The sequence below is a fragment of the Pteropus alecto genome, unplaced genomic scaffold (genome assembly GCF_000325575.1).
Source record: "Pteropus alecto unplaced genomic scaffold, ASM32557v1 scaffold479, whole genome shotgun sequence".
NCBI lineage: Eukaryota > Metazoa > Chordata > Mammalia > Chiroptera > Pteropodidae > Pteropus > Pteropus alecto.
The window spans coordinates 2927792-2948986 of NW_006492031.1; the positions used below are offsets into that span (position 1 = coordinate 2927792).

Consider the following 21195-nt stretch of genomic DNA (forward strand, 5'->3'; position numbering starts at 1 on the left):
GCTTCTTGAAAGACAGAGACTAACCCATGCCTTAGCAACCTAATAGGATCTAGCCTTGAAGTACCAACCAAGCTCCAGAGAACATTTTAATCCATGCTTAATGAATTTTCTATCACTGGAGAACCTAGATAAGCATGTTTTGCACTGATGATCTAGTCAAGTAGGCCAAGAACTCGGCAAAACTAATTTCAAAAAACCCCACTTCATAACACTTGCTTTGACCCAAACTAATCACTTCTGCTTTTTTCCATTAAGACATCCATTCACTAGCAGCAATTGAGAATAAGCTAGTTCCAGCCAGTAAGAGGCAGAGCATGTGCCACCTTCAGCACTTGTTCAAAGTCATTTAGAGCACAAGGAAGAAGTCCAGTTGGCATGGGAGCTGCTTACTTTGAAAGCTAGGACAGGGCAAGGCTAAGTTCGTGTAGAGATGTTGGCTCCTCTGTTCTGGCAGCCTTATGGTGTGTAGAGGTCTGATGAAGTTAGGAAGTCAGAGGTGAATGGATGTATGATGAATGAATTGAAGGATGGATGCATGAAAGGAAACGATGTGGCCTCTGGGGCACCCGCCTGATGGCCGTTGACATCATTGAACCTGGGATATCCAGTCTCTCAGTGTTCAGGCCACCTACCAATGATAAAACCAATCACTGAGAATTTGCAGCCTAGACAAAGACTCTGACCAAATCCACAATACTTACAAAGGAGAGATGGGGGAATTACTATGCCTTTGTCACTATGAATAAGGAGTTCAAGTTGTTCCAACACTCAGACCAAAGTAATTCACCTTCTGAAAGGCTTGACATCACACAGAGCTTTGTGACTTGGGCATTAACTTAAAGAAGTATCCTGAGAGTGGGGACTTGGGTAGGGTAGAAATTAATCTAAGGGACCAAATTTAAAGTCACTTTGGTTGTGGGTGACAAAGTCACATGTACAAGTTGCCATCCTTATCTACCTTCCACTCCCCTTCCCTGTACATCACCTCATGTCACACCCCTTCTATTCCTCTACTGGCACTGCAGAGTTCTCTTTGTTCTCTGATGGGATGGCAAGGTAGTCAGACCTGTAGAAGGACAAATGTGGGGGGAGAGAATCAGTGCTTTTGTGCCTAGAGGTGGGAACACAAGAACGAGGATATCTACAGAACAGCTCTACGTTTCCTTCCAGCTGTGTTTCCCAAGAGAAAACTAGAATGGCCCTTTCAGTAGACTAGAATAATAGGAGTTTTGTTTTGTTTTTGTTTGTTTGTTTGTTTGTTTGTTTTGTTTCCACCAGCAGTAGTCTCATTTATCCACATTGTTCTCAATACTTAGTATTGTTAGATTAAAATGTTGGCCAAACTGATGGGTATGAAATTAGGTTTTATAGTTGCTTTAATTTTCATTTCTTTGATTACTGGTAAAGTTGAGCATCTTTTCATAAGTTTATAGGCTATTTAGGTTTCTACTTCTGTAACATGTTCATTTGCTTTGTTAGTTTTTCTCCCGAGACATTTGTCTTTTTCTCATTGATTTACTGTCTTGAAAAATCTTCTCCTAGTCTATTGTCTCTAAACTTTGCTTATGGATCCTGATCATGAAAATTTGATGTTTACATATATAGTATAATCCCAATTATCATTATTTTTTTTGCTTTGTGCCTTTTGTGTTTGAGAAACCCTCTTTATTCCATAGTAATAATGATACTCTCTTATATTCCCTTAATAGAGCTTTCAATTTTGTATTTTACCTTGTCTTTAAATCCACTCACAATTTATTTTTGGTTAGTATGAGAAATTTAATTTTTTTCTATATAGAAGAGGAATTGTCCCCATACCACTTATTGAAGAGTTGATTCTTCCTTCAGTGACTGCACTGCCATCTCTGCCAATATTGTTTTTTTTTTTTTAATGCATGTATTAAAGTATTTGAGGGCTCTCTGTTTTGTTCTCTTCATTGGTGTTGTATGCTTATGTCAGTATCACAAACCGTTTACTCTGATAGCGCCATAAGAAATCTATATATCTGATTGGAAAAGACTACCAATTCACCTCTTCCAAACTTACTATTCTCTCTTTGAATTCTGAAAATTATAGCTAAGAAGGGTTGTTGCTTGTTTAAGGAAAAAAACAATACCAAAGAACAATATGGAACAGAGACCCTGTGTAGCCTGCAAAGCCTAAAATATATACTATCTGGCTGTCCTTTGGTTTAAACTAATTTGGGCCTTTTGGCTTTCCATAAAACTTTTAAGACAGTTTATCTAGTTCCTTGAACAATCCAATACGTATTTTGATTGCAATTTAGTTAAATTTGCAGATTAATTTGGGAGAGAACGGTTATGTTTGTGGCAGGGAAGTTTTATTCTCCATTTAAGTCTTAGGTCTTTCAGTAAAGTTTTGTAATTTTCTCCTTAAAGGTCTTTTACATTTTTATCAAATTTATTCCCACATACTAGACAGTATTTGTTGGTGTTATAATTGGAATTTTTTAAATACTTTAAATATTTAAATGTTTTTCTAAATTTTTGTGGCTGGATATAGATGATTTTTATATTTCTATATTTTGATTTGTATCAACAAACTTGTGAAATGTTCTTATTAGTTCTAATAGTTTGCCTATGGATTCCTTTAGATTTTCTATGCAGGTAATCATAGGGGGTATGAATAATGATAATTTAGTTTATTTCTAATTCTTACTCTTTTTTCTTTGTATTAGTACATGACTGAGGATATACAATATTATATTGAATAGAAGCCAGGAGAGGTAGTATCTTTGACATGTTTCTAATATTATAGACATTTCTAAAGTTGCAACCCACAGATAATATTTGCTGTAGGTTATCTTAGTAGCTGCCATTTATCAGTTTAAAGGTGATTGGTGTTTAGGTTTACATTTATATGTGTATATCTTGCTCAGGACATAGTTGCGCTTCCTGAACCTGAAGGAGTCCTGCCTTTCCATATGTCTGAACATTGTTTCTTCTCCATTTTCTCTATTTTCTTCTAATGGATCTTCTCATTTTTTTGGTCATGTTTCTTTGTGATATTTCATCTTTTTATATCTCTGTTTTTCATTCTGTGTAACTTCCTTACATTTATCTTCTGGTTACCAGTATCTGACAAACCAGTCCATTGAGTTTTAGATGTTATTGATTGTATTTTTATTTTTTATTTTTGGGGGCAGGTGAGAAAGAGTGGGGAACTTCTCCTTGCCAATCTACAAGGTCCAGGACTTTACTGAGAAAACCCACAAGCAAAACTCATAAAGCTAATGGCTCCCCAGGCTGCCTACAGTTCTGGTCTCCAACTTCTCCTATCTCCTCCTAACACTAAACTCAAACTGAGCAACTACTATGTGCTGTCACTGTGAAGAGACAGATCAGCAAGACCCCAGCTCACTGATTTTGGATATAAGTAAAGAACTTGGATATAAGTAAAGTTTTTTGTTTGTTTGTTTGTTTTTAAGGGGGTTGGTCCCCTGAGGTCATTCAAGCAAAACGAGTGCATTTTTTTTTTTAATGCTGGGATTTCCAGGCAGCTTGGTGAGAACAGTTGGAGAAGTAGAAAGTTTAGAAGGGGATCCATGGCTGGGTGTGATTTAGAGAGGGCAGAGAATGGCTAGGTCTGACTGGTTTCATGTGCTAATGAGTCACTGCCATAATCAATGCTGTCTAGGAAAAGCTATCTCTTTAAATCTCCTGGAGGGGGCCAGATAGAGCCACAAGAACTTTAACCTGTCTCTTTAAATCTCCTGGAAGTGGACTCTGCCCCAACACACAGTGACCTTGGCAATGTCACTGACCTCATTTGACTCCAATTTCTTCTTTTTCCTCCTCTTCCCCTCCCCCTCCTCCTTTTGCCAGCATTTGATATTGTCACTATTTTTTAAATTTTTATATATTTATTTTTATTCCCATCCCTCACCTCTTCCTTGACAACCATCAACTTGTTCTTTATATCTATAGCTCTGTTTCTATTTTGTTCATTCATTTTGTTTTGTTTAGAGTCTATGTATAAATGAAATCATACAGTATTTGTTTTTCTCTGACTTATTTCACTTAACATAATACTCTCTAGGTCCATCAATGTCCTTCAATTTGAAGTGAGTCTCTTGTAAGCAGAATATAGATAGGTCATGTTTTTTAATGCATTCACTCACCTTATATCATTTTATTGGAGCAGTTAATCCATTTACATTTAAAGTAATTGTGGATAAGTATATATACTTATTGACATTTTGTTAATTGTTTTTTGGGTTATTTTATAGTTCTCTGTTCCTTTTTTTTCTTGATTCTCTTCCTTGTGATTGTTAGTTTCCTTTAGTGTTTTGTTTGCATTCCTTTCTCTTTACTCTGTATATCTTTTGTAGGATTTTTGGTTTGTAGTTACCACGAGGTTTATGTATATCATTCTATATCTGTAGCAGTCTGTTTTAAGCTGATAGGCATTTAAGTTGTACTATATTATAAATAATGCTGCAATGAATATATGGATTTTCATGTCCCTTCAAAGTAGTGCTTTGGGTTTCTTCAGATAAATACCCTTCTTTGTCTTGCTGTAGCCTTTGTTTTAAAGTCTAGTTCATCTGGTGCAAGTATTGCTACCCGAACTTTTCTGTTTCTTTGTTTCCATTTTCATGAAACATCTTTTTCTATCCCTTTACTTTCAATCTGTGTCTTTCAAACTGAAATGAGTCTCTTGTAGGGAGCATATGTAAGGGTCTAATTTATTTATTTATTTTGTCCATTTAGCCACCTTGTCTTTTGATTGGAGCATTTAATCTATTTCCATTTAAAGTAATTGTTGATAGATATGTAGTTATTGCCATTTTATTATTCATATTTTCTATCTTTTTTCTTTTTTCTTCTTCTTAAAGAAGTCCTTTCAACATTTCCTATAATACTGGCTTGGTGGCAATGAACTCCTTTAGCTTTTTCTTGTCTGGGAGCTCTTTATCTGTCCTTCAATTCTAAATGATAGTTTTGCTGGGTAGAGTGATCTTGGTTGTAGGTCCTTGGTTTTTATTATTAAACATTTCCTGCCAATTACTCTGGCCTGCAAAATTTCTGTTGAGAAATCAACAAACAGTCTTATCAGAGCTCCCTCACAGGTAACTAATTGCTTTTCTCTTGCTGCTTTTAAGATTCTCTCTTTGTCTTTAACCTTTGGTATTTTAATTGTGATGTGTCTTGTTGTGGCCTTCTTTGGGTTCATCTTGTTTGGCATTTTAATTGTGATGTGTCTTGTTGTGGCCTTCTTTGGGTTCATCTTGTTTGAGATTCTCTGTGCTTCCTGGATTTATATGTCAATTTCCTTTGCCAGGTTAGGAAAGATTTCTGTCATTATTTTTTTCTCTCTTCTGGTATTTCTATGATGTGAATGTTGGCCTGCTTGATGTTGTCCAGAGGCCCCTTATACTATCCTCATTTTTTTGTACTCTTTTTTCCTTGCCGCTGTTCTGATTGGGTGATTTCTGCTACCTTATCTTCTAAATGGCTGATTTGATCCTCTACTTCATCTAATCTACTGTTAATTCCTTCTAAGGTATTCTTCATTTCAGTTATTGTATTCTTCACTTCTGACTGGTTCTTTTTGATGGTTTCTATATCTTCTTTTATGTTTTCTATCTCTTTGTTAAAGTTCTCACTGAGTTCATCTACTCTTCCCTTAAGTTCATTGAGTATCCTTATAACCAGTGTTTTGAATTCTGCATCAGGTAGATTGCTTGTCTCCATTTTGTTTAATTCTTTTTCTGGAGCTTTGTTCTGTTCTTTCATCTGGGACATATTTCTTTGTCTCTCCATTTTCCCTGCTTCCCTGTGTTTGTTACTATGTGTTAGGTAGGGCTGCTGTGTCTCCTGGTCTTAATAGAGTGGCCTTATGTAGTAGGTGTGCTGTGGGGCCCATTGGCACAATCTCCCTGGTCACCTGAGCTGGATGCCTCAGGTATGTCCCTTGTATGGGTTGTGTGTGTTCTCCTGTTGTAGTTGAGACTTGTTTGCGTTTTTGCACAGCAATGGGACGGATTGACCCTCGGGCTGATTGGTTGTGGACTGGCTTTGACCAGTGGAGGAGCCGTTGTCCAGGGCCTGATCCTACGGAGCAGGATTCACTTTAGCAGGGGTCTGGTACCTGCCCTGTCTGTCCTTTGGGTGTGTCGTCCTCAGATGTGATCCCAGGTGTTGCTCAGGCTCAGATCAAAGCTGGCCACCTGGACTGAGCCACCAAGCAGTCACAGATGGCCACCACTCATGCTAAGGTTGGAAGTGCCTTGAGAGGCCAAGCTGCAAACCAAGCTGGCTGCCACAAAATGCAGGACTTGGAGCTGGTCAGCAAGAGGTATGGGGTATGCCGAGGCCGATGCTACATTTTGGTTTTGTGAACCTATCAGAGATTTAGGACAGTTCACAGCATGTGCTAAGACAGGCTGTTTTTATATGGAAAAGGCACTGGAAGTGGCTTGAATGGTCTTATGCATTGGGAGGGGCGGGGTCTCAGGGAATCATCTGGGCAAGGCAACCAGTGTTAGCTATGTTGATAGAGCTCAGATATGGCAACCCCCTGAATCTGCATGCTGGGCAGGGGAGGGCTCAGCAAAGGAATATGTCTGGAAGGAAGCTGCCCCTCCAGCCCTCATCCCAAAGCTAGACAACTCAGTTCCTCCCCATATGTCTCTGGCACCTTTCAAGCTGCTGCCTCAGCAATGGAGCTCAGAGCGAATCCATCAGCAGATAAGTCCACATGGGCCCTTTAAGATGAAATGCCTGTGACTCCCACCACCCTCCATCTCACTCAGCCACAATCTCCACTGGTATTCACAGTAGTTGGGAGGACTTCTCTTGCCAGCATTGGAACACTGGGCTGAGGAACCTAGTGTGGGGCTAGGACCCCTCAGTCTTCTGGGGGGATCTTCACAGCCAAGATATTTCTCCCAATTTTCAGCTGCCACATGTGGATGTGAGACCAACCCATTTTGCATCTCCACCTCTCCTACCAGTCTCGTGGTGGCTTCTTCTATATATTCTGAGTTGTAGGACTTCTGTTCAGTTAGATTCTAAGTGACTCCTAATTATGGCTGTTCTGTAGTTTTAGTTGCAATTTTGATGAGGTTGTGAGCGGAGGCAAGCACAGCATTTACTTACCCCACCATCTTGACCAGAAGCTAAACTGTCCTCGTTTTTTAAAAAATCTTTTTTTCTTTTTTGCTATTCTGATTGGTTGATTTCCACTAGTCATCTTTTAGGTGCCTGATCCATTGTATTCTGTATTGGATAATCCTGTTGATTCCTTCTAATGTGTTTTTCATTTCAGTTATCGATTTTTTCAGGTCCAGCTGGTTCTTTATTATACTTTCTAAGTCGTTGTTGAAGTTCTCCCTAAATTCTTCTATTCCACTCTCAAGTATGATGAATACCATACCCTTATGACCATTTCTTTGAATTCTTTATCAGGCATATTACTTATCTCCATTTCTTTAGGGTTTCTTTCTGTGAATTCTTCTTGTTTCTTCATATGAGAAATATCCTTATGTCTTTTTATTTTGTTTGACTTTCTATGCTTGTTAACATGAATTATATAAAATAGCTATCTTTCTAAGTCTTGAAAAAGTGGCCTTATGCAGAAGCAGCCTCTGTGTAGGCTGTGTAGGCCAGGTAGTTTTGGCATGCTGATGGGAGCCAAGCGGGTGCTTAAGGTATCCAAGCACTTGCCTACTGAGCCAGAGCGGCTCTAGGTAGGGAGGCCAGGTGCAAATGTCTTGTTGATCCTACTTGCTCCCTCTGTTCAAGGCCACAATGGGCTCAGGCAATGTGTCCAAGTAAGCACTGCAGTGATGTTACAGGTATATGAGAGAACCTGGATAGAGTCCCTGCCCACCCTATAGATGTGGAAGGGGATGTAAATAATGGTGTTCACAGGCACTTCTGACCTCAGAGAATTCCTGAAATCCCCAAAGAGCTCCTGTGGCTCCCCAGCATTATCTGTTTGTTGTACAGAAAGTGGTCTTGTGCAGAAGTGACCTCTTTCTAGGATTTATGTGCCAGGTGTTTTTTTGGAAGCCAGTGGGAGCCAAGTGGGGCTTACGCACCCTGGGGCATCAACTTGCTGGGCTGGAGCGGCTCCCCACAGTGAGGCCTTGTGCATGTAGTGAGGCCCTCTTGTTTTTGCTTGGTCCCTTTGTCCAGAGGCAAAAGGCTCCTCCTGGCTGGGACCCCCACAGTGGTGATCTTGCAGGCAGGCCTGAACACTCAGTTAAAGCTCCTGTCTGCCCCAAGAAAGTGGAGGGGAGAGTAAACAATGGCATTCACCCACTGACTATGCTGGCCTACAGCAATGAGAGGCCTTCTGTGGTTTCTCCGTTTTCTCTGTTTGGTCTCTTCCTCTTGTTTGTTGTTCAGAAGTTGTTCACTTAGCCCTCAGTTGTCTCACAGGAATAACTACTCTTTATTTTCTGGCTTCCAAAAAACCACCTGGCACATCAATCCTAGAAAGAGGTCACTTCTGCACAAGACCACTTTCTGTACTTCCTGTCCAAACACTAAAATACAAGCACCTAAGTCACCAGGAATGACAACCTCCCCCAGCACAGCAATTCTTTCTATCCTCATATCTAGTCAGTTGTAATTTTTTTTTCTTTCCTAAGGTCATAAAGATCATGCAAATAATGCTTTATTTTACAAACATTTCCAGGTGGTAATAGCTTAGGGTTTTTAGGTTATTAGCTCAGCAATGTTGCTAGCCATAAGGGTTCTGTCTATCTTTTCTCTCCCCCAAGTAACAAGCCAGCATGGTCTCTTAACCTCTCAGAGCCCATTGTTTCTCACATGCACTCACTCCTCAGTGACTAGGGCCTTGGCAAAAATGGACAAAGTATAGTCTAAACATTGGAGAATGACAGGCCCTACTCTGGGTATTTAATCTCTGCCAAGCTCCAGTGGAAGAACATGTTTCTTGGAACTAATAAAAGACAGTGCCCAGGTGGCCTAATAAGCTCCATGGTATACACCAAACAGCTGTGACAGAAAGAGCATGGATATTAGGAATGGACAGGCCGAGGTTCAAATCCCAGCCTCTCCTCTCAGTATCTGTGTGGCCTCAGCAAGCCACTTAACTACTACAAGCTTGTTCCAGTATCTACAAAATGGTAATAATAATATTAATTTCATAGGATTGTGGTGGCAGCTGATGGGCTTTACTTTAGTGGTTAAGAGTATAGGCCAAGAGTTAGCAGGCCTGAATTCAAACCTTGCCTTTTCTCTTATAATGGCCTTGGGCAGACTCTCCCAGGCTCAGTTTTCTCATCTATAAAATGGATATATTGATGCTGGCTCCTCAAAGTTTATTGTGACGAAAGTAGGGGATTATGTAAATTGTTTAACATCTCACCTGTGAGAGCAAGAACTCTAATGGTGCTAGGTATCATTATTTTGGCATCTTTGGACTTACGCATTTTCTTGGGCTGCCTCTTCAGCTTTTGAGACCTTCCTGTAGCAATATATCATCTCAATGAGCAGCCACAAGGTGAGGAAGACCAAGAGGATGTACATCATGATTTCTGAGACCACAGAGGTGAAGTCTTCTCCAGCTGCAAGAGTGAGAATGAGGCTCAGCATGTGCATGTCCAAGAAAACCAGAGCTGTCATTAGGGTCAGAGTTATTTGAGGCCTATTTTTAAGTATGGCTTCAGTAAGCACTGAGTCTAAAAGAACTCAAGAAGACGTCAAAGGAATTTAATATCCTCTGACTTTCTTGTCTGTCAGCTTTCACACTGACTTTCATCCGATGCTTGGAGGGATGGATAAAGGAGAACAATGGGTGGTAGAGGAAGCAGTAGAGTAGTGGATGGAATCCTGAAATTGAGTGAGATATATGTTGTGAGGTCCCAGTTTTACTACTTACTGGTATGTGAATAACATCCCCTTTTTTGAGACTTGGTTTCTTAATTTGCAAAATGAGGATAATAATTTACACCACTACATTACCACATATATTTAAGAATATCTCGTGTGATGTAAAGGTCTACGCAGATAAAAGGAACACGTCTTAGCCCAACCTCCTATGTCCTCTGAGTTTAGGGGTTGCAGAGGGTGGTATCTCTAGGGAGAGCACATCAGAAAATGTGTACAGGGCCAGTGCTTGGCCCACCCAGTGGTATGTGCATGTTCTCTACAAGTATGGATTAGAAACAAGGATGTTTCCAGCTCATAAACCCAAACAGAAATGAGTATTGAAGGATTCCATGTATTAACCAGTCTGTCCTCAGAGTTCTACTTCTAAAACACAGATCTGATCCTTCCATGTCCCTATTTAAAACCTTTCAGTGCTTCATGTTGACCTCACAATCCAGCCTTTCTCATATTTCCATTCAGTTACCCACCAAAATTTTTCTTCTCATACACATTGTGGTCATTTGGAATCTGTGGACATTTCTTCTTTCTCTTCTTTCTTCCTAGATTGTATCTCACATGGCACTGCTACTTCTGTCCCAAGATTCCCTCCTGCTTTTCAGTCTCCTGGTCATTCTTCTAGATTCCACTGAAGCCCCCTCCTTTGTGAAACCTTCCTAAATTTCTTTCTTTTCTTTTTTATAGTAGAAAAGAAAAGCTTTATTAGAAGGGAAAGTATACTTCCAGACATGGAAGCAGGCCTGAGGCAACTCTGAAAAGCATGGCTCAAAAGGCCAAAACTTTACTCAATTTCTCATGCAGAGTTATTCACATTTTTTTCTATGCATTTTTTTCATCCATCTGTTATAACACTTCTCAAGTTGCATCGTGATGTGTTTATCTCTCTTCTCTACTGACTGTGCACTTGAGAACATATATTATTTATTTCTGAATTATCAACCTGTTGTTTAATCCTAGAATATTCGAAGTACTCTATAAGTATTTGTTGAATGGATGAGTATAAATAAATATTCATCTTCTTTGTTTCATGACAAACAAAAACGAGAATTAAAGCATTATACATGACAAATGTCCTGATATATCTTTCTTCCTAGTGGGAAGGAAGACTGCAGCCACCTCTCTCCTTGCCAGAGTCCACAAGCAAATTAGATTCATGGTCCTCAGTTACTTATAGGAGCCAAGTCATTCTCAAGCCCTTGCTCATTGAAAGCATAGTGTAGCCAGCCATGACCTTTAGCTCAGAGAAGCAGTCTAAAAACGCCAGAATCACCCAGGTTTCCTAACTGTAGCTGGAGGTCATAGATGCAGCTTGAGGCACAGGTGAATGCCATACATGTTAAATGTCTTTTTATGGGCTTGCTATGGCCAATTTGTGATATGTTCAGCTTAAAGTACACGATCTCTTTTTAAATGCAATAGCCCAGAAGTAGTACCACAGGAAGATGTCCTCAGTATTTTTAGTCACCTCTAGGTGACATGGCCTCAGATTTCTGTCTTAGAGCCAGGAGGTGAGAGCCTAAACCAGGATAAATCCAGTTTGAACAAAGAGAGCCAGGAAGATTCTCTGGGACCACAGGAATGGAGAAGTGGCGGAGTGTGTCATCATAGAATGTGTAGTTATGAGCAATATGAGAGCAGTGAGCATCTGGAGGTGGGTGGAGGACTGCCAAAGGGTCACAGAGGAAAAAGTAAAAAGAAAGAAAAAGCTGGGAGTAGGATGGTGGTGGAAGGAAAAGAACGCAGGGGAAATAGAGCTAGTCTGATAATCAAAAGATCTAGATTGTAGTCCTGCTTTTGGTGCTAATTTGCTTCATGTCCCTAGGCAAGCTCCTCATTCTTCCAGAGCTCTGTTCCCCGAGCCACAAAATGAGAGGTACCAAAGCTGCACCCTCCAATCATCTGAGAAGTCATTTCAACTCCATATGCCAGGATGCACCCCGACCTACTGAATTTACACCTGTAAGAGTGGTACAGTGACATATATATTGAAGAAAAGCCCCCTAGGTAATTCTGATGCCTGTTCTTTGTTCAAAACTCCTGAATTAAATGGAAACCAAGATTCCTTCCAGCCCTAACATCCTGCGCGGCACTGTAGCTCTGATAACAAACTTATTTTCCTTCTATTTCTACCCAAGCCTTGCTCTGGCACCCGTCAGGCAGAATGGCTCAGCTTTGCCACACTTTCTACTGGTGGGTGTCGGTGGGGGCAAAAGCCTGAGAGAGCCCAAGAAGATGGAGACCAGGCATCTTCCTAGTGTCTTGGCAGTCACCAGGCAACAGTTCCTGATGGTGAACAGTAGAGGGCGCTAGGCCCCCTTTCCTCAGGGAGGATCCGTGTGTAAACAAAAGAGGATAATGGAACTTATGAACAGAAAAATACCTTGGATAGTTTCCAGTCCAATCCCTTCATTTTACACAAGAGGAGATAGGGATCTGAGGGAGGAAGAAGCTCATAAGGTCTGTATTCAAGTGGTCTGAGAGTCCTTCAGCACTTTCAGAATCGACCTACCTTCTGTTTTAGTCATGTTATCTAGATCATAACATCTCACTCTCAAGTTTGCTTCATAAATTTTATCACAAAACGTGATAACAATAAATAAATAAACTCGTGGCCTGAAAGCTGAGATTCCCGGGATCCTTCTCTAGGATGAATCCTATCTTTAATTTGACCTCTTCTTTCTTTCATGCCCCATGCCTTTTGCCTGTTCACCATCCTGCATCCTGGGCCAGCAATAATGCTAAAAATGTGCTGGAAATAGATCGTCTGAAAAAGACTTAGTAAAATGGAATCATGATTTAGCCTGGGTGAAAAAAAACACAAAGGGAGATGCATAGATCACTCTTTCGATATGTGGAGGCACATTTGCAAGAGGCTAGGAGCCACAGTTCTCTGAGTTCATTGAAAGCAGAATAAGAATAGTATATGAGAACACTCTTAAGTTCACCCTCAAATTTCTGGGTGAACTTAGATTGCAACAAACGTTTGAGTCAGGTTGGTGAAAGGACCTCTCAACCCTAACAAGAACTACCTGTGGGAAATCTGAAGATTTTAAATTAAAAACTCGAGAGTTATCAACATTGAGAATGAGGTTACAAAATGAGAGATGAGGTTACAAAATGAGAGATGTCATAGATGGGGAAGGGGTGCCTTTCTAAGAAGGAGCCTTTTCAGGTTGCGGAAGCCAGGTTTATCTCTAGTCAGTGTACTTATAGTGAATTCCCCATTGAATGCAGCTTTTTTTTTTCAAGATCCTTTCTACTAGGTTGTTTCACATCACATATCTGGAAGTTATCCTGCTTCAGTGGTCAACTCAAAACAGATCTTTTTATTTATTTTTATTTTTTAACACCTTCCGTTTGGGTTCCCTTTAGTATTTGGCTGGTTCTATTCTCCTGTTCATATTAGTTACTCTCCTGCCTAATTTTACATCACTTCCTCCGCCCTCACCTCCTTTAACAACTTATGTTCATGTTCTATCCCCTATTCTTAATCTGTTTTTACCACTTATCTTTGATTTCTAGTAGATATTGATGGTTCTGGTTCCCTTTTTTCCTTATGTCATAGCATTTTTAGTGTATATACATGTTTATTGCTCAAATATATAGGTCCATGATGATGGTTATGTGAACAGGTCAAGGTCATGGCTAACTCTATAACACATGTGTGGATATAGACACATATGTGATAGGGGTTGCTTGTGTGGCTATTATGGAAGAAGACAGAAGGAAAAACTGTCAAACTTTGGTTTAGAACAGTGGTTCTCAAAGTGTGGTCCCCAGCAGCATCAGCACCTCCTGGCAATTTGTTAGATATGCAAATTATCAGGTTCCACCTATGGAATCAGAAAAGCTGAATTTTAAGAAGCTCTGAAGGGGATTTTGAAGAATGCTCAAGTTTGAGCACCACTGGTTTAGAGGTATGTATGGCTTATAGACAAGGGGGTAGATTTTTCTGAGCTCACTGAATCAAGAGTTCAACACAGGCCAGAGAAGAAGGTATGGGTGACTTGGAAGTTTTAGGCTTTAAAGAGGCTGTCCTTTCTCTACTTATGAGAGTCAGGGGACCAGAAAGAAATCATTCTATCATCTCTAAACCTTCTGCTTTGAGGAAACACACAGAAAGGCAAGCTGGTTGGGCAGTTTGCAGGAAGCTCGCCACTAAAGGAAGATAGGTCAATGGTGACATTTTTAGATATTACTACTCCAAAATAAATGGGTTTTTGCATTTGTGTAGAAACACACTTTTCTCCTTTCCCCAAGAGCAGAGCACCCTAGAGACCCTGTGCCCCAGCCTCACCCTCCTCGGTGACTCGAAGGGGGATTAGCCGTGTGGTCTTCACAAAGGGGCGATGTGCCTCAAACTCAAACTCCCGGGACACGTTGCAGGTGTAGAGGCCAGAATCATTCAGGGTGACATTGAGCACAGTGATAGACACATCCTGCAAGTCCTTGCTTCCGTTCCACTGCAGGCGTCCCTGGAAGGGGCTCTCCACCTCCTGGTGACCATTTCGATACTCATAGATCTGCAGGTAGAGAAGCAGAGGGTAGGGCCACAAGAGAAGACAGAGTAGAAAAGCCAAGATGAGGAAGGGGCAGAGAAAAGGAATAAAATTATGCAAGCACAGAGAGGAAAAGGGACAGTGTTATAAGGAGCTCCAGAATGCGGGGGTGGAATGAGGAATCTCAGATGAAGGAGTGGGGAGAGCAAAGACAAGGAAAGATGGGCAAAAGCAAGCAGGTATCAGGACATATGGACACAGCAAGGAATGAGAGCAAAGGAAGGTGAGTGAAGCATACAAGAAACCAGGAGAGGGAAATTGAAAGAAAGAAAAGACTGGGAAGAAATAGAAAGAACAAAAGAAAGAGTAAGATATATCATGGAGGCAGCTAGTGAGAGAACAAAGAGTAGAAGACCAAAAGAGGCAGTTTTATTAGTCATGAAAACATCTGAAAGCCCTGCCCTCAAATCTGACACTTTGAGCTGGTCCACGCTGACAGGAGTGGGATTCATGATGCTAAAATGTCACAGATGAGCAGAGAGCTACCAGCTGATATGTACACATCTGCAATTTGCTTTCTAAAATTTTTTCTCAAAGTCTTCCAACTTCTGACACTTTATTTTTTCTGTACAGCTGTGCTATCCATTCTAGTCTCCACTTGCCACAAGTGGTGACTTCCATTAACATTTGAATTACTAGAAATTCAATAAAATTTAAAATTCAGTTCCTTAGTTGCACTAGCCACATTCCAAGTGCTTAATAGCCACATGTGGCTAGTGGCTAGCAAATATGGAACATTTCCATCTTCACAAAATTTCTATTAGCATTACCCTGTATTACCAGCACAATTTTTAAAGTTTCTTTTCCTCCTTCTGAGTCTCCTTCTCCTTGCTTTGGACAGGCCTGAAAGTAGAGTAGGTGGCGGGCACATGATCAGGCCTGAGTCCCATGGGGACCTTTGCATCTAACCAAGATATTTCGGTTCCTGAAACCTGTGGACTGGCTTCAGTCATGGTCAACCCTGAGCCAAGCAGTGGGAAGTCTACTGGCCCTATTTCTAGCACCTGATTGAGCAAACCTACATCAGAATAGCACAACTTAGAGTTAGAAATGAGTTTAACTTCAGGAAAGCTAGAGAAAAAAGCAAGCAAACCTCAATTTCACCCTACTGTTGTCTCTATTAAAAAAATCTAATGGAGGAGAAGCTTGCCTCCTGGAATGTGAAGCCTGTAAAAAAAAAGCTGTATATCTGCTGTTAGACGACCTGGTTCAAATCTAAGCTCTCTTACTACCTTAACTTCGTTGAGCCCCAGTTGCCTCATTTGTATATATCTCTTCTCTAGCAAACACTTACATAGTGTTTCCTATATTCTAAATGCATTAAAAATTAAAGCTCAATGATTCCTGGTAACAACTTTATGATATAGCTATGATTTATAGCCTTATTTTAGAGATGAGTAAATTGAGTCACAGAGGGGTTAAGCAATTTGACCAAGAACACACAGAGCTAATAAATTGTGGATTTAAGAATCAAACTCAGGCATCTTGGCTCCAGAGATAATGAAAGTGTGAATAATAGCCATCTCCAATATAGTATTCAAAGTACATAACAACTATTTTGGCACTGGCACCAAGTAATCAGAACTGACATCGGTCATGGCACAGGGGCAGAGTCTTGGAGGCTTCCAGCTCTGTCAGGCACTGATTCTTTAATTTCTAGAACATGGAGGAGGTTTGGGGGTTCCTAGTGGGAAGGATGGTGGTGGGGCCACTTGGGAGATATGGCACAGCAAGAATCTACTATAGAACTATTTAAATATTTTATCCACTGATATGGCTGTACAGTTGAATATCAGCCTTGGTCATCCCTGTCATTCTTATTTTACTGGGTTTGTGAGAGGTAAATGAGCTAACCTATGTTATCTTATATAATGATGCCTAGTGTTGTTTCAATTTTTCTACTAATTTGATACATCCAATAGGATAGTATAGAAGATTAAATGAAAACACCTGCAAAGTGCCTAGTCAGGTGACTAGCACACAGTAAGCTTTAAATACTATTTCTTCCTCTGTATATCCCTGCTGGTAACCAGGAGTTCTGCTTACAGCTGGCCAAGTGCCCTTCCTTTCACAGAGGCTGGGATAAACTAAGGCTGTCAGTTGTCTGCTGAGGAGCAGTCAGTACTTTGAAGAGAAAGAGCCAGTTTTTCTCAGATCATCATTCCCCAGACTCTTAGGAGCCAGGCGCACAACACAGAGGCCAGCAAAACAAAGAGTGAGCAGTCAGACGTACAAGGAGATCTTTACCGCCCTCAGGCCTGTAGAACCATTCCACCACCGTGGTGGCCTCCACCTCCTCCCTCTTCATGCAGGAGATGCAGCGCAGCTTCATGGGGTTGCCCTGAACGGCCTCTGTCTCTGAGGGCACTTCCACACACACAGGGAAGCAGACACCGACTGGAGAGAGGTCAGGTGATAGGGAAGTAACAGGTGGTGTTGGGGAGGGGCAACAGGAGAGAGGCATTGGAGAACAAGGAGGAAGGGAGAAGAGACAGAGAAGGAAAGATCATGAGACAATTTTTTAAAAGCATGTACATGTGTGTATAACTTCACCTGTGCTCCCCAAGTCTAAATGCTCACAATGGGCAAGGAATGGGATCAGGGAGGCATGGATGACCCGGAAGTGACAGAACACCTCCCCGGAAGCAGTGTGAGTGTTGTGCAGCACATACCTGAACCATGCTCTCAGATGTCTAGGTGGGAGACAGGGCATGTGTGCATTCATCCATTGACCATTCATGTACCCCTTCATTTAGCCAGTATCACTGAAATCTACTCTGTACCAAGCCTGATGATACAAAGGTGAATAAAACACTAACCATGCCCTAAGGACATTTATAATCTAGCAGGGAACACATACTCCTAAATATCATCAAACCAATCCATGGTGAGTGACATACTAGTGACTGCTCTTTTCTCAGAAGAGGGACAATTATTCCTGATTGGCCTGGGAAAAGGGGAAGAAAAGAGTGATGAGACAGAGGCAGAAAGATAGATAGGACCTATGTTGTGAAGACCTTTGTGCATCCTTCACAGTATGAAGGGTCAAATGTTTTAAAGGCAAGGAGAGATATAATTATATCTGTGTTTTAAGAAAAATGTAGGTAATTCTGATGCATCATAGCAGATGGAGCAGCAATGAGGAAAATGGTGAGCTGAACACTAAACTGGAGCAATGCTTTATGCAGATAAGTAGAGGGAGACAAATTTAAAATCTGGAGAGGGGTCAGATTGGGGGAACTTGCATAACACATGGGGGTCTAGACTTGTAGTTCCTGCCCTCTAGAAACTCATGACTTATTTAAAAAGGCAAGTACATCAAACTGCAAATTCAGATTAAGTCAAAAGTGGGATGTGGCTGCCAACAAAGCAAGTGCAAATGTGGGCCACATTGACAGATGTCCAATGTGCAGAACGGGAGAGAAACAGTTCCTCTGCACTGTTTAGAACAAATCTGGACCATTATGATTAGTAAAGGGCATCAAATTTTACAAAATAGAGTTGTTCAATGAGTGCATGCCTTGAGAGGAGTAAGTTAGAAAAGGTCTGGAGTCAAAGTCTAGTAAGGAACAAATGGGAGGACTAGCTTGGACACAGAACTTATCTGTCTTCAAATATTTGAAGGTTGGCCTATGGAAGAGAAAATAGTCTCTGTCTAAAAGTTACAAGAAATTGAATTTAGCTCAATTAAAAAAAAAGAATGTTTTGGTACTGAGGATGTTCACAAATGCAAAAAAGAAAAAAAAACCTATTTGGTAAGAGAGTTTACACTTTATTGCATGGAAGATTCAAAAGTAAGGTTGGTACCAAGGATTCATGTATTAAGATCTCTAAGGCCCCTTCTGATGCTACCTTCCCATGAATTGATAATAAAAACAAAACCCCTAAAAGAATGAAAAAATACACATTGATATTTAAAAACTAGTCCACTGGAAATGCTTACTCTGTCCTCTACTGGCAGATGATTCTTTCTAAAAGCAGAGGAAAGCTTTATTTAGAGCTTAAAATGAGACTGACCAATCATTTTGAGTCAAAATAATGAAACATTATATTTGACTGACTTAGAAGGCAACACATTTCATTTTTAAACAGAGTTTAAGAACTAGTAGCACTAATATAAGTTTAAAATATCAAGGTAAAATAATGTAATTGGTTTTGAAACTGTCAAGCAAGTTGGGGCTGGTCTTATTGGAAAGTCTGTAAGAGGGTCTCCTGCTTTTGTATATGGTCATCACTTTAATGGAGAGAGGGTCCAAATCTCAGGAGCCCTGATCAGAAACATTTTTAGAATGTGATGAGTCTGAAGTCTTGATTATAGGCCTGGTTAAAAAAGGAAAAAGAGGTGTGGGCTATGCAAAAGTTTGGGAGTAGACAGATGTAAAGAGTGTGTACTCATATTGAATGAGATGTGCTAAAGATAAATTAGTTCTATTATAATGACTTCAAAAGAAAAATAGGACAGTGTACCAAGAAATGTCAGCCACAATTATACAGGCAGGATGAAGATGGTATTTGGCAATTGAAGGCCTGGGTTTAACCTACAATTTACCCTCTTTGAGACTCATTTACTCATCAACAAAATGCTGAAAATAATATCTATCTAATAGATTTATCATGGGATGATATATATAAATGTACTTTTTACAAATATCACTTGTCAATGTTATTTTAGCCTTCATTTATTTGTTCACTATTCAGCAATTTTATTGAGTTCTTACTCAGTGTTAGGCACTGAGAATACTACAGGGAACAACACAGAAACCATACCTGCTCTTAAAGGCCCTACATTCCAGTGGAGAGAGAAAATGAACAACATTAAATTATAATAAGTATTACGAGAAAAAATAAAACAGAGTAAAGGAGAGAGGGAATGCATAGGATCATTGTATATAGCCCCACTGCAAAGGGTACAGCCAACAAGCACAGAAAGAAAAAATGAGGGAGCAAGAAGAAACAGAAGAAACAGCAACTCTAGGGTTCTAGGATGGGATTGTGTTTGTTGAAAGCAAAGAGCACAATACAGTACAGGAAACAAAATGAGAATAGAAGGAGATAAAGAAGGAGAAATAAGCCGGAGCCAGATCACAGCTGGCCTTGTAGGCCACGATTAGAACTTTGGCTTCAGCTTAGAGTGACATGGGGTGCACTAGAGGGTTCTGAGTGGAAAGATAGCAGGATCTGATTGATATAAAATTACATGGTCTGACTGCTATGTTGAGAATAAATTGAGGAGATGAGGAAGGACAAGGGTGGAAGCAAAAAGAACAGTTAAGAGATTGGTACAGTGATCAGACCGAGAGATGTTCAATAGTTTTGCTTGGAGGAAAGTAGTAATGGAGCTGTTGGGGTTTGACAAGGAATAATTTGCTGGATTAAAATCCTTAAATAGGTGAAAGGTGATGTGCTCTAGTGAACAAGTAGATGAGTTGGTCTTAAATAGAAGCACAATCATATCTTTTAGAGTTAAAGGAGAAAGGCAGAATATATGGAGTAAGAATGGTGAATATGGCATAGCAGCCTCTGTTTTTATTGAGTTGGCCCTGAGATACTAATAATCTAAGGTATTGAGTTGGCCCTGAGATACTAATAATCTAAGGTATCATCAGAAATCTGATTCCCTTATCTTGGCCAAAGTCCAGTTTCAAGGCATAGGACCTCTGCTCATGAGGTCCTGATTAGTATATTGCAATATGGCCTCAAAGCCCTCTCAGTGTTTGCTTGCCGTTTGCAATATGACTAGCTGCTCTTTCCAACAAGAGGTGAAGTCTGTTTCTCTATACCTGTCTTCAGCACACCACTGCCTCTTTTTTTTCTGTAAAATCCTCTAGATATCCAAGAATAGGGTATACATATGGTAGGTGTTCAACCCATATTGATGACTATAAATAATAAAGTCCTGGAATGATCTTGGACAAGTTGTTTGAGCTTTGGTCTCCTCTTCAATTGCCATAGTAATAATGAGGAAACTTTTGAGAATGAAGAATATGTTATATTAATGATGATTATGTTTAATCAAGAAATAGCATCAATCTATTATGAGGTGAATAGTAGTGTATATTGAACCAACTCTAATAACCCCAAATCTTTCTTTTCTTTGTGCATTGCTATAGTGCCCATCCTGAGCTTGTTCTAATCAAAGATATCTTAGTGCTTTCCTTTGCACTAAGATAATAAAGGTTTTGAATAGAATGTAAATCCTTTCCAAAAGAGCTAATAATGAAGTTATTTGTAGATATTAACACCTTGTAATGACTTGGTCTATCGGATTAGAAAGAACAGGATGCAAGATAGGCTACTGGGAGAAGAGAGGAAAACATTCCCCAACAATGTACATCTGGGACAGTAGACCTGGAAAGGAAAAGTAGAGAAAGCACTAGGAGCTGAAGGATGAGTGACGCCCTAGAAAAAGCAATGGCATGGAGGAGAGAAGGAAGGGTGGCTCAGAAAAGAGATGAGAGGATAGATGTCCACCTGGCAATCCTAAAGAGCAGCATGTGTGTTCATAAGCAGTGCTAGAACAAGCACTGGAAGACTCAAATCAGGAGATGAGAGTTCTCTAGCAAGTAATTTCCCCTCCTTGAGCTCACGTTCTCATCTCTAAATTGGAAATAATACTACTTCTCCTGACTACCCCGTGGGATTGATATGGGGACCAAAAAAAGTAATGGATTGAAAATCCCTTTGTAAAAAAAAAAAGAAAATTGCTTTGTAAACTATAAAGCACTAAGCAAATGTAGGGTTGTTTATT

At 40.2% G+C, this 21195-nt stretch overlaps 1 protein-coding gene across 1 annotated transcript in view; it reads right to left on the reverse strand.

The window, feature by feature from the left end:
• Positions 1–1002: 1002 nt before the first annotated feature.
• Positions 1003–21195, reverse strand: part of SCN3B (sodium voltage-gated channel beta subunit 3) — a 22532-nt gene continuing 2339 nt past the window's right edge. Inside the window, exons 2-5 of the mRNA XM_006925260.1 lie at positions 16681–16844; positions 14186–14411; positions 9428–9566; positions 1003–1066 (exon numbers count right to left, since the gene is read on the reverse strand). Of these exons, the coding sequence (XP_006925322.1) occupies positions 1003–1066; positions 9428–9566; positions 14186–14411; positions 16681–16844 (593 nt within the window). The remainder of the gene's footprint in view (positions 1067–9427; positions 9567–14185; positions 14412–16680; positions 16845–21195) is intronic.